Source organism: Acanthaster planci, linkage group LG08, assembly GCF_054643075.1.
Source record: "Acanthaster planci isolate LZ-2023a linkage group LG08, COTS_SCS, whole genome shotgun sequence".
In the NCBI taxonomy this organism is placed as follows: Eukaryota; Metazoa; Echinodermata; class Asteroidea; order Valvatida; family Acanthasteridae; genus Acanthaster; species Acanthaster planci.
In genome coordinates, this window is record NC_141784.1 from 575335 (window position 1) to 589722 (window position 14388).

Here is a 14388-nt window from a genome sequence, read left to right on the forward strand (position 1 = left end):
TGTACATGTATACTCCCTCCTGTTTTCTTCATGCTCCGCCTTCCCTCTTTTGCTGTTCCATGGAACAAATTTCCTGAGATATGACTCAGAGGTTCTGCAGTGACACAGCAACGGAATATGGGGAAGGTTTTTTTTTTTTGGGTTTCATTCATTGTACCGGTAGCCTTCGGACTGTCTCTGTCGAAGAAGGAGAAGTGGCAGACATGATGGCAGTATTGCTGGTAGTGCTTAGAGTTTGTCACGGCTGTAGCCCTCGCGATGTAAAAGGGGAGGGGGGTGGTTGTGGTGGGAGTTATGCGGATGATGAATCATAGAGAAGTGAAGAGATGTGGAGAGTTGACAAGACTCCAACATGCGATCAGTGCATGTTACATTCATGGTGATTTTTGAAACGGCTTACATGTATATGGGTAAATACTGGACGTTGCTGGAGAGAATTTGCAGCAACATTTTGCATCTTCTGTCTTTTTTACTGATCTGGAAGACCATCATTTACTGCAAGGATGACATTATAACCAGAGTTCTTAAATTTAGTCCCATTCATCACATGGTTTAAACAATAAGAGTGTTCCTGTAAAAAATAAATAGCTCAGTCACAGAACAATAAACACAAGATTCTCATTTGCAATATAAAATGCAAAAACATGTTAATTCCTCGATGATAATTCACTGATTACAATTTGAAAGTTATGTACCCTATTGCATTATTCTTTATTGTAACCTTAAATTATTCTTTATTGGAACTTTTCAAGGGGGACATCTTAAATGTGGCACACACTCATACATGTAGACACATGTACAGTGTACATGTAGGGGTACATGTACATGTATGTCATTGTGCACACTATCCAAGCATGATGAAAAATGATTATTCCATATCTTCTTAGCAATGAATAGTGAAGAAAGATGAGAGACAGCCAAGACACCTCCATTAATTCTTGATCAAAGAAGTGTGAGGCTGTTTAACTCCAACTCTATCTCTGGCCTTTCCAGTCTTTGCTGAACTGAATCACTTGTGGAATAATCTGTATACATGTATGTACATGGTCATGTACCTGTACATCTATCAAAAGTAATCACACAGAGGCAGCAGGGTACAGATCTTAATCCAACAATTCCCTGGGTCATGACTTGTAATAAGGGACCCTCCCGCTGTCATGAGCTTCTGTCGGTCGTGCATTACTCCAGTTGGGTGAAATTCAGGAGTAGCAGTGATGTGAAAATTGCCTGCTGTTTGACAGGGACATTAGCCTCTCTGTATGTACTGTGTGCGTCTCCCTTCATCTTGGTGGTGGGGGCTGCCGACTCTCCCCTCCAGAGGTCAAGTCAGGGAGGTACAGGTGATTAATGGTGTAGGACAGTCATTATCCAGGGCCTAATTCAACGCACTCCCATTGGACGGGTCCTCATTAAGTGAGTGTGACATGTGGGCGTATAGGCCTCTGATGAAGATTAGGGGAGAGCGTGGAGGAAGGAACACATTGGGGAATGGAATTGAATAGATGCAGGGGGGCTCTTGACTAAATCTTACATTTAGGAGTAGAGAAGGCTTGAACCAATTGATTTTACTTTTTGAATATTGGTATGCCATTAAATGTCAGGGAACAGAATTTGGAAACATTTGGGTATTGGAGAAGGGGATAGATTTACAATTGTTTGGTACATTTCATTTTGAAATTTTTGAAAAGTTAAAGAGGACTATACATTTCAACCCCAGCAGAATCATTCAAAAGCCAAAGGCTAAAGAGATTCTGCTGGGATCAAAACACCAGGCCCTCTTACTTTTCTGATCTGTATTTTAGGTTGTCGTAGCTAGCAAGCAGTTTACAGCAGCTTTTAAATTTCTGTTTTTATTTGAAATGTTGTTTTGGAGAATGGAAATGCATGTACATATAGTAGGTGGGAACCCTTTAAATTCACACACTCGATTGAGGCTACATGTAGGCTTCAAAAAAGACCCCCATCATCCTGTCAGAAAGAACTACACAATTTCCAGCACCCTGTAATCATTTTCTATACCGGTTCCAAAGCTCTGCACTGTTGTGTCACATGTCTTTTCCTCCCTTGTATATGGGTGAATGTATTAGTGTTCTTTCGATAGGTTTCCCAACCTGCATGTTGCATTCCTCCTGTAGAGAATCCACTGCTCTTCTGGAGAATAATAGGTTTCTTTTCTTCCTGAAGTTTTTGTCCGTATTCTAGTGTCTGTAAGTTAACCCTCACCTTCAAGGACCCCTGGCAATTTGTTTGAAGACTACCATAGAAAAAAAAATGCATGAAAACCCTAAACGTGCAACATCAAAACAGCAGAATAAACACTGGCAAGCAGAACAAACACGTCACATCCGGGTATATACACATGTATGTAAAATGCTCCCACTTATTTGTATTGTCTTTATGGGCTTTTCATTCAGAATTTGAAGCAGATTTACATGCATTTGTCTTTAGTGTTCACTGGAAGAATAACATTTTCCCTGAGCATTATGCACAACATAGACTCCTTGTTGTCATGTACATACGGTTGATATAATATACATGTACATAGATGTGCATGGTTGATGTACAGTGCAAGCCAAGTATACGTACGTCTACATGTAGTATAAAAAAGACTGGTGAATTTTCCTGGATGTGTTTTTTTTTCCTACTGTCTTGCTCCCGGCTGTGTTTTTTTTTTCAATGTGTACTAATTCCTTTGCTATCAGTCCCTCTGCAAATTGCATTTTAGCCCTTGGGCACCGTGATCAAAAAGATTTGGCCCCAGTTCCAGTCCTGAGAATACAGGGGAATTACAATTTTTCCCTGGGTGATGCTGTAGAAAAAGTGCAATTCCCCCTTCCCCCCGTAAAACTAAAATATTAAATGTGTTTGGCCCTAAAAATAAAAGAAAAAGGCTGGGAACAATATTGTAGAATTTCCATATTTTGTGCCATGTAAAATTAAAAGAAAATAAATGAAATAAAAATGAAAAAAAAAGTGACTCTTTTTTTTTTTTTTTTTGCAGATACACATGTACCGGTGTGTATATTAACACTGGATGTGCATTTACATGCATGTACATGTACATGCATATATGTACCTGTACATACTGTACATGTACATCATTAATATTCACCTGCTAAAATAGGAAATGCTTGTTGCAAGTGATAAGACATTTCTAATCACCAGTACATGTACATGTAATTAGGGACGATGACAGTTTTGTGTTGTCAAGGTACCCGTAGGGTATGTGTGTTGTTCATTAAAATGTATGTCCATTTAGAATAACATGTCTGTATTTGCCATTGGAAAGGGAGTACCGGTAGGTACTGGAAATAGCTACATTCGCTTTACGTTATTTGAATGTCTGCATACTCCTACATTGTACATGTACGTGTACAAACACAGACATGTCCCCATGGATATTGTTAATGGTCACAATGCTAAATCTACTGTTCTGATGTTAATGTGAAATACATGTAAATTTATGCCGGGCAGGTTTGATGCCATAATGTATTCACGGTAAAAATTGGACTTCACCGCAAAGACATTGGCCATAGATACATGTACATATATACGTGTACGTTGTGTTCATAGAAAGCTTTCTATGTGTAGTTTTGCCTATTGTGTATTTCTTTTGCATAATAACAAGTTTAACTTAACCCTCACTTTCTGACAGCCCAGTGGCTTGTGTCCAGGTGTTCAAGCATTTTGGGAAGATTGAGCAAAGGAAGAATTCATCAGCTCTTTACCCTCATCCTATGGGGGCTCGACAGAATGGGATGTACTAGAGTACACAGAGTCAACAGTGATGTCTTAGTTGACAAAGTTGTGTAATGACTGGTGTTTTTTTTGCTTTCATTTGTTTCAGATACAGTCAGTCAGAGCACGCCAAGGGTTATTGATGATTCCCGGGCGAGAAAGCTAGCAGCTGACCTCAAAAGATGCCCTTACTATGAAACATGTGCAATGTACGGTCTCAACGTAGACAGAGTCTTCCAAGATGGTGAGTTGAGAGAAATCACTTTGAGTGGTGAGTTGAGTCACTGCCTAGTTGGGATTTTTGGAATCCCTATTGTAATCCTCTCCGTTAACACACACCTGTACACATGTACAGTACATAGGTAGGTGGGTGTTCTTTTCGTAGGCTGAATCTCCCGTATTCTCTTCATTTAGGCTTGCCTTTTCACAAAAATGTCTCATCGTTGGCTTCCAAAGAATGACCACGTGGTTGTAGTGATTACTGTTACCCATGTGTGCATCTTGTGGAAATGATCACCTTTACATGTACTTGGTGAAAGGCTGATTCAAACATCTCCACATAATGAGTTGAGACACTGTCTGGTTGAATATGGGAAAATCTTTCTCATGGTGAGATTTACCTTTGTGTGCAACAGTAACCAGACATTTAAAAACCGTTCTTAGTGGAATAAGAATGCAATGGAAGAAGAGTAAAATGCCGAGTAACGAGGGTAAACTAGTAACTTGCTGAGTAAATTCCATCTTTTTGTTTTTGTTTCGTTGTCAACAAGACTGTTTACTGTACATGTACTGGTACAGTATATAATGAATCACTGATCCCTTTGACATACTCATGAAGTTTCACTTCCGGGTGTATGTACAGTACATGGACACACACACGTACCATACATGTACGCCGAAATGAAGAGAAATTAACGGACAGCATTTGGAAAATTGGTGTACAGCCAAAACAAGTAGCAAAAAAGGGGATAAGTCTCATCTTGTGACTGGTTGTTGGCAGCGGAGTGCCCCTAGGCACACAATCTACAAAAACCAATGGCATCCATGCGTCTGTGTATTAAATGTATTAACGCAGAATCCCAGAAATTTTTATGGCGGTGACAGAATTCCCATGGGCCCAATTGCTCATTGCTGGTATTGGACAAATAGGCTGGACCCCGTTGAAGAAGCCTTTGTTTGTTGGAGGCAGCACAGAGGCAGGTTTGTTCAGTGGGTTTTTTTACCAGCTGCAGCTGGGGAAAAGGTTTACCCAGCCAGAGGTTTGGCTGTGGTTTTTGTGCCAAGAGAATTTTACTCAACCTGGTCTGTAAAGCCAGGCCTAAAGGCAAGCTCTCCAGTGATGGAATGTCCATACTGGCTGTTGCAACAGGAAAAAAATCCAACAAGGTCTTAGCTTAATCTTTTCCCCCTGTGGAAAACTTTTTTTGTGTGCTGAATTGTAGTGCGGATGTGGGTTTTCCATATCCACCATAGAGTTAGATATAATAATATCTAACTCTATGATATCCACTGAACTTGTAAATAAGAAAACTTTCCTTCAAGTGATCATGCCTTGGTTCTCTTAGTACATTTATATGCATTGATTACACTTGTTCAGGTAGAGGTATTAAAAATAATTTTATCCTGGATGGCAGTAGAACACTCATGACAAGGATAAATGACTTGGGTTATTGAATCAGTCATGCAGTATTATACATGTAGTTGAGTCTCCATGTCCCTGCAAGTCCATCACAGGTCCATCAGTAGCCATCCTGTTGCACATGTGAAGTCGCAAGCCATTCAAATGAACTGTGACAAAAGCATTCCTTTGTTACTGTTCATCGTGTCGCGTGCGACGGATCTCATGAAAAGACCTGGGACTGGTTTAGGATGGACATGACAACAGCACTGTGCTGCATTGACTGTAGAGCTAGCATACATATACGTGTATGATACATGTACATATGCGCGTTCATGTAGCTGTTCACTCAGGAAGCCCCTCCCTCCTGGAGGGGGGAGGGGCTTAGAATCGGTGTGTTACCCGTACATGTAGTTGTTGTGCAGTGAACTGGTAACTAGCCCTGGAGAGATGTATAGTGTGCAGTGGCTGACACGGTGATTCTACCTTTGCTGGAGGGAGTTTGGGGCTTTGTGAGTACAGAGAGAGTAACATTGTGTGGAGATGTTTTTGAAGTACCGGTATATGTACACTATATGTATTTTTTTGTCTCTTGTAGAGGTCGGTTCATTTAAAGTTGAAGTCTGCGTCAACCTAATAGCCCAGTGTTACATTTATTTTACTGGTAAACCTACAATGTAGTGCTTGGGTAGGTCAGAAGGTAACACCGTGACGCCAAGGAGAATAGCCGGCACAGAAATACTTGTATTAAACCTGACCCACCTCAATCCTCCACAACCACCCAGACGATTTTGGAGGATTGAGGATGAATGATGATTTGAACACTGGAGGATTTTGGAAGATTGAGGATAAATGCCAGTTTAAAAGCTGGATGATTTTGGAGGATTGAGGATGAATGGTGAATGAAGTACTAAAAATCAGTCACATAGTGGTGCATATGGTCACACATTATGCTGTTTACAATATACATGTACCCAAGGACAGTATGTCCCATTGTTCACTGCTGCTGGTGATAAATCACTCAATCCTCAACTGCAGTGTGTTTAAACAAAAGCACATGTCTGCTTTGTTTATGACAAAAGTCAAGCCCTTAGCCAACTCTGCCAAAAACCAGCTTCAGCCCAGCAACCAACCTGATGTGCCTAACCCTCCCCCTCCCCCTCCTCCCCCCCCAAAAAAAAAACCAAAGTAGGGCCAGGGAGGATTTTGGAGGCTTGAGGATTCGGGTATCTTTCATTTTGTGCATAAGCCAAGAAAATGGAGGATTTTGGAAGACTGGGGACGAATGTAGTTTTTGACATTGGGCAATTGGAATATTTTGGAGGATTGAGGATGTGCTGTTGTAAAAAGGCCCTAGTGGGTTATGGTCAAGGGCAATTCCCAGCAAAAGTGGAAAGTGGTCACACTGTTAATGACGTCATTTTTGTTAATAATTCATAAACAAAAAAGATGTTTTGTGGAATTGTCTGCGAGCTGTTTTCTCCAATCTTTACCTACAGCTGCTCAAATCATCCAAGAGCGAAAGCACCAGCAGTTCCTGTCTCTAGGACCCCTGTCCACCTCCAGCTCCTCCCTCCCCAGCACGCCCCACTCCGTCCGAAGCAACAACTTTGGCATTCCGGGGCCCTACCCCCAGGGCTCCTCAAACACGGCCCCCACCAGTACTAACCACTCTAACAGCGGGGGCGGGGCGCCACCTACGCCCACTGCTGGCCGGAGGAACCTGAGCGGGGGCAGCCGGGAGGGCAGCCGGGATTCGTCCCAGCCCAGCCCCAGCAGCACGCCCAACTTCACCCGAAAGTCCAGACGGAAGTCCAACCTGTTCACGGTAATAAATAGACACATCATTGGCAGTGGCAGTTTGTCTAAAAGTTGGCCTCGTCTGTCTTGAATTTTAGTCTCCTCTTTAATGGGGCTTTCCAGTGTAGTATAGAACATCCTATCCACCTCAAGCAGAAGCACCCCCGAATTGGTTGAAAACATTGGTCGGAAGTGTTCATTTTGTTGGTAGCGATGCGACCGCGATGCATACATTTCCTACCGATAGTTCTTCGTGAACCAGTGAAGTTCTGCTCTGACCAAAGGAGCTTCCATTGCTAACAAAATACTGCCCTCTCTTGGTCCAGCTTAAGGCCCATTGTTGAATGAATGTGATGAGATCAGAGTTTGGAAAATGGCTCAATAATTACAGCTACACGTACTTTGACAGATGCTTCTGTTTGTTGGCATGCTAGTAATGAATTGGATATTGCATAAGAGTGTATTGCAATCCATTACAAAGAAACACAGAAGTCAGTAACAGAGCGATTGACTCATCATCTGGAAAACTAATTGAATGATTTTGATGCCACTTTTTTTTATTCAGGGTGGTATAACTTTTAACTCCAGATTATCCCTCATGGGTCATTCCTGGTGGTTTCTGACTCAATCGAGGCGTCATGCTTGCATTTCATCAACTTTTAATATTGAATGTTTTGGAAGGAAAATTCAGATAAAGCAGTTTCTTGTTTGTCCAAATGATTTAACCTGTTTCCCTGTTCCCACCCAAATAAATACCCATTTGCCTGCGTCTCCTTGTAGCATGCCTGAAGTGCTGCAATGGCTATCATGTGTGCTTGTATCACAACAGGCTCCATTTCTAATCAGGCTCCCATTTTGCCCATTTCACAGCAACCAGGTAAGGGCAAGCAGCCAGAAACCAAGAACGGAGCTGAGCCAGTCGCCCGGCCTGCTCACGGCATCGGCAGTGGGAGGAGTATCCCCATCATGCAGGTGGGTGGATTTTGAAAGCATCGTGACCCCCTTTAAGGCTGGTTAAATGCTCAGCACAGAATCAGTAGAGTAAAACCTCAAGAGATGTGATACCATCTTGTATTTTTTCTATGAGTTTGAAGTGGCCGCACTCAGACACGCTTGATTGCCGGCAGTGCTTTGAGGATTCTTGACGTCAAGTGCATTGTGTTTTGCATATGTTTCAAATCCTTCACGTCGCAAACAATTGAGAAGTACCGGTGTATTCATGACTTGTTTGCTTTCGTTCTCTTACAGGGTCTTCTGTACAAAAGGAGTAGTAAATCACTCAACAAAGAGTGGAAAAAGAAGTATGTGACCCTATGTGATGATGGGAAGCTAACGTATCACCCTAGTCTACACGTAAGTTGGTTACCCAAAGTGTGATAACTTACGGTAGTAATCAGTTAACCAGGGGTGAGATTTGTCAGGATATCTCCTGATTTCAGGATGTTTTTGTCGGCATTCCTAATTTCAGGATTTTTCAAAGATTCCTCTCACATCTGGAAAATCATGGTTTACCACCATAGTGTTTTCACATTGAAAAGTTGACAAAGAGCACACGTCACAGATCCTGTGCTGCTGTGGGGGCCCTCAAACCTTTTGGTTATTATTTCATTGATATATCATTTTCCTCCAATCTCGCCCCCTGGTCAATGACCGTAAACAACTGTGACAAGTTTTGTCCACCTGTGTGCTGCACTTTTGTGATGAAAATAGTATGCAGTTTGGCAGTGGCATAAATAGTGTAATTCGTTTTGATAAAGTTCACTCATGATGATTCTTGGACTCATGAAATTAGAGCATCCAAGACATGAAACTGTACATTTGTTTTTAGGCTTAAATGTGAATATGGATAGCGTAGCTTTACAATCTTCTCTTACATGTAGGTGTTAGTGGCATAAATTTACAGTAACCCTTTGCCCTAGAGCTTTAGCAGAGCTCAAAGGAGTGATGTCATAATGTATTTGGGAATACTTACCTCTACAATCATTGCAAAGAAAATTGGTCAACTCTTATCCCATAGCAGAAAGTTAGTTTCAAGTTTGTTGAGTTATTTGTACACTACTCTTAAAGGGTTTTTTCTATTAACCTTCTACTTTTAGGACTACATGAACAACACACACGGCAAGGAAATCCTGCTGATGAACACCACTGTCAAAGTACCAGGCAGGAAGCCACAGATTGTGCGCAATAACCCTGGCGGGTCGCCCAGCAAGGGCAACCCAGGCAGCAACGGGATCGCCAACAACATGCGGGCCATGACGATAACAGGTCACGCGGGTACAAGAATAGTCTGGATTGATCCTTAAAAAAACATGACCCTGTCTCTTTGGTTTTTACTAGAAATCTAAAATCATACCTGAATCTCAATTTTGGAATGTTTTTCCACTCTTACGTTTGTGTTTTTGTTTGTTTGTTTATGTATGTCTGTATTTGTCTTGTCATTAATCTATCTGTCCAGAGCCTATTGGACAAAAGCTTTTGCTTCACCTTTGACTTAAATGTTGCCAACTATTTAAATATTACAACTATGTATTGATCATCTTCATTTTAACCATGTACTGGTCAGCTTGAAAATAAATACTTTTCTCTATTACTTTGTAAATCAATGCTAGCAACGAAATATATTTATCTGTATTATGTTTTTGTTCGCCTGGAACTTCCCAAGGTAACTGACATTTACCCTAACTCTCCATGAGCTTTCAAAGTCCCCAGAAGGTTTTGTCTGATTTGGCAGGATTTAGGAAGGCACAGCCTCAGCCGCTGTTTACTAACTTGGGGCTTGTGGGTCCTGGGAAAATGAAATAGGAAGAATGGTGTTGTTGAGTTTCTCCACTGTGGAGGATTTGGGAGGACTCTTGAGAGGCCTTCAACTGTAAAAGCCTGTGGCTTTTATAGTTAAAGCTCATTTTTCCCTTTTTAAACTTATCTTGTCGTTCTCCACACTTCAGGGATTAAAAAAAAGAAGAAAAAAAACCCAACTTTGTTTTAACAGTTGGTTTGTTTTTCTTTTTTTGTTCTCAGGTGGAAATACACATGCCAATCAAGCAGCCTTTGCCAAAGACGGTGGTGTAAATTTCCATTCGTTCAAGGAGCGCCAAGAGATCAATGCCAAGTCCACGTCCTTGCCGCGGGACACAATCTTGGACTCAGTGGTCATATCCAATTCCTCTGTCACTCCAGGTGAGTGAATCTCGATGTCAAGCTGCTAAATGCCATCCCAGAATGTTCAAAAGAAGATAAATCAAGAACAGCTTCTTGAAGATTAAGATGAATTTACCCAGGGGATTGGCGTAGCTGAAGATGGAGAACTCAGTGCAGGGTATCAGTACACCAAATAAAGCCTTTTAACAGTATCTTTCACTCAACGTAGGGATCAGACTTCCCTCAAATATATCAGCATTGTCTCTGTTTGGGGCTTCATCTTTGATATGAAACCTGCTTCTACACTGATTCTTTTGAAGGTAAAAAATGGAAATACTTCCATCTTTGGGTCACTAGCGCCTAGTTTGATGCTCTTCAAAACTTTGAGTCGAGCTAAAGCTCCTAAGACAAGGACTTGGAAATCAGGCAAAAGCTGGAGACAAAAACCAGGATTTGGAAAACTCCATTTGTAAACAGCGATTACATTACCCTCTTGACCCGTGACCCAGGGTCAACTCTCAAATTTTTATGCACCATGTTCTGTTTGTACAAGTTTTCCCAAACCAGGTCAATCAGATTTGAGGGGGGTATCCAATCGGATTCCTGAATCTTCACTAGCATTTTCTGTCCGTGTGTGGATGTATGATGTGAACTGTAGCCCCCAGTTAAGTGGTTACAGGGGTGTGGGCTTCGTGCGTGGCCATCTTTCAAGAAAAATGGGACAGTGGCTGCTAGAAGAGAAACTTTATGGCCATTTTCTGCCAGGCGTACCTAATGCTTTTGGGGAAATCAAACCTCATATTGCATGCTGCATTGATAGTGTGCATCAGCTGTAAGGCTTGACTTTTGAGGATTTCCAACGGCATTGTACATGGTTGGATCAGTAGTATGCTTTATGTACATGGCCACTAAACATGGCACTGTCGTCAAATTATGTCCCTTTCCCGTACTTTTTTTTTATTCCACCCCCCCCAGAAAAAACTTTATTTCTTGTCACTATCTACGCAGTTTCTTAATGATAATTGTTAATAGTTAATCAAGTATTGATGGCTCTTATGCATTTGATGTGAAAAAGTGCAGGAAACCTCGACAGATTCAAATGTTTGCTTTTGCTTGACCCCAGAAATGCACTTTGAAAATTCTATTGTGTGGAGAGGATACTCAAACCACATAATTGAAGTGCTGTTTCCGTTTCTTCCTCTGAAATAACAGCCAGTTTTGTTGCTTCTTAAGGCATGCTTTTCAAATCCTTCCTTCCTGATTTATTTAGACTCTTCCCTTTTGTTTCGCACCAGTGTATGGCTTCTGTGTTCAGCCAAGGGGTTCTCCGACTTTTTTCTTTTTCACGAATGTGTAAGCAAGCATTTAAGCGATAGGATGGAGTACACATTTTTGAAAATAGTGAGAACGTCATATTGGCCATCATCTTCCTGTGCATTCTTTTGGGAAGGGGGTCAGTGAAAAAAGAGTACGTTTTGCCTTCTCGCTGAATTGACTTGTTAAATTGAAGGGGAAAAAAGATTTCTGTTAGTAATCATATTCTGGAAAATGAGCGTGATGTCGAACACACGGCAGAACATTTTTTTGTTTTTGTTTTGTTTAAGAAATACCTGTGTTATTCTTGACTGCGTATGTGTTATAATATACAGACAAAGGGGACACTTTCAATAGTATTACAGGTTTTGAAATATGTATGAAGGTTTTATTGTACAGGGAAAAAACTCTGTCACATGTGTGACATCAGGCTCATGTTTCAGTTAATGGATAATCAAAAATTCCACATCCCAGACCTGAAGTGACTTTTCAGTGGCCAAGTGGATGTAAAGAAACGTATCTCTCACACTGTGCAAACTTTACAGCCGTCGGAGCACCGGGTTGTTTCGATGACAAGTAGCTGTCCTTGTGGCACAAACAATGCCTGATGGATTTGCAGGGAATGATTTCATGTCGACCACAGTGCATACATGTATGTGTACGTTGTAAATCACCTGGCTAGAGCTTTCCTGGGGTTGGTTGCCGAATGGTTGGCGTGTATAAAATATCAGTATGTTTTGTATGTTCAGATGTGTATATATTGATATATATTTCACCGGATTCCAAGCAAAGTACACAGGTGTGATGAGGTGTTCAGGCACGGAGAAGGCGTTCACAATTTATGCCATGAACAAATAACAATATTTTTGCAGATACTGAGCAGATACTGAGATGCTGAGATATGCATGCAAGTGCCACCTGAATTCTATTTTGAAATTGTTCACATGGATTCAGTAATGATTTATCCACTTCTTGTTCTCGCATGTGGTTTGGGTATCCTCTCTACGTGTGTGGCCTTGGGTAAGACACGATTCCCACATTTTACACCGCTGTTTCAACGGTTCTCTTGCATCATGCTTGGCGTGGCACAGCATGCAGTTTGGCCTGAGAGGCTCTTTTTTTCCCGGTTTCTTTGGTTTTTGTCCCTTGAGAAATGAAAAATTGGATGGCAACTGGCGGATTGAATGCTCAAGCACAGGAAAGACAATTTGAGACTTAGTTTGGGGATTTGTGCAGTGAATGTCTAACGAGAATCATTGTGTAGAAAGAAATAAGCACAGCAGTGAGATCTTTCCAACGCGTGCAGCGGTTGTTATGATAATTGATGTGTGTGACATCTGGTGCTGGCTAAAAAGGAAATCCATTCCCTGTTCAAAATGGAAATTGCCAAAGCAATTCAAGCAGAAAATAAGATTTTGTAAGTGGCTTTCAAATTAGACGGCTGCACTGAATTGTAATTATGTAAATATATCACGTTGTTACAATGTTGTTGAGGCATCCTACCCTTTTAATGTCAGTCTCAAAGGAAATCAATTTGGCTGTAGTCCTTTGTGTGTTATGGACTTACACATCTCATACTGAGTTCAGTGGATTATTTCAGGAGAATAAAGAACTGTCTTGAAATGGCCCTTCTTGTTCATCACTCTTCTGGACTTTGCAAGTGCATATTTGATATACAGTCGTGATGAACTTTGTATACTAAGCGGTTTTTTAGGGTTTTTCTTTATACTAACATTGATTGACATGATTAACAGTGAATTATTGCATGATGTGGATTGGTGTGTGGTTGAACAATTTACGAATGTTGCATTAATTAAACGAAATTGAGCCACATGTTAACTTTTTATTTAAACTCTGGGACTGATATTTTGGATTTTGTCGCTGTTTTTTGAAATGAAAAATGTTTCAATGAAAAATATTCAGGATTTCGATGACATCTAATCTGAACTGAAATTGCAGACCTTGAACTGTTGCAGCATTTTGCTTTACCCCACCAGGAAAAAAAAGTTGACAAATGAAGATCAGAAAAACTTTTGAAAAGATCACTTGTGACTTGGGAATATTGTTGCCTCTGATATGGCCACCATTTTTCATCACACGACAGAGCGTCGTAAGCTAGATCCCTAATCCTGTAAGGAACTGTCTGCAAACTGAAAAAGGCTAAAAAATAATTCTGTTCAACATGGTACCTGTAATAATCAAGCAGAGGCCATTCATGTCACATTAGTCACGGGCTGGCACGGACCTCATTTATCTCTTGGTGTTTACCTTGTTTCCGAACAAATTCTTTGTAACTTGGCCCATGATTTTTAAGTTACATTTTAAACAAGCTAAAATTAGGAATTCTTACAAATCTTCTTATTCTAATGTGCAAACTCCAGCATTAGTCATTTATAAGTTGAATTCTTCATTTTGCTGTGTCCTCTGTCATTGTAGGTATTTCTAATGGGATGGATGCCCCCATGTCCTTCCCCCAAATGGGCAACCTGGTAGGCGGCAAGGAGTCATCCAAGAAGAAGCACCGACGAATGAGGAGCTCAGGTGGCGGCAAGAACCTTGACACGTCCAATCAGCAGGAAGGTTAGTACCTGGAGTCATTTGAACTGTCCTCTTATTAGTTCCGTACTGCGCTGTTTGGCGCAGCTGGAAGAGTTCATCCTAATGTCTTTGTTGCTGAAGACTCGGAGTGACCCTGGACTCGAGCCAGTCTGCAGAGGATGGAGTCTTGCTTGAGATAAACTCTCAGAAACTTTACAAAGACCTGGATTAAGACTTAACTC

At 41.1% G+C, this 14388-nt stretch overlaps 1 protein-coding gene across 1 annotated transcript in view; it reads left to right on the top strand.

Moving 5' to 3' along the window:
- Nucleotides 1-14388, top strand: part of LOC110978059 (arf-GAP with GTPase, ANK repeat and PH domain-containing protein 1-like) — a 71514-nt gene that overhangs the window by 50025 nt on the left and 7101 nt on the right. Inside the window, 7 exon segments of the mRNA XM_022232728.2 lie at nt 3848-3982; nt 6856-7184; nt 8027-8128; nt 8405-8509; nt 9253-9430; nt 10175-10333; nt 14045-14188. Of these exon segments, the coding sequence (XP_022088420.2) occupies nt 3848-3982; nt 6856-7184; nt 8027-8128; nt 8405-8509; nt 9253-9430; nt 10175-10333; nt 14045-14188 (1152 nt within the window).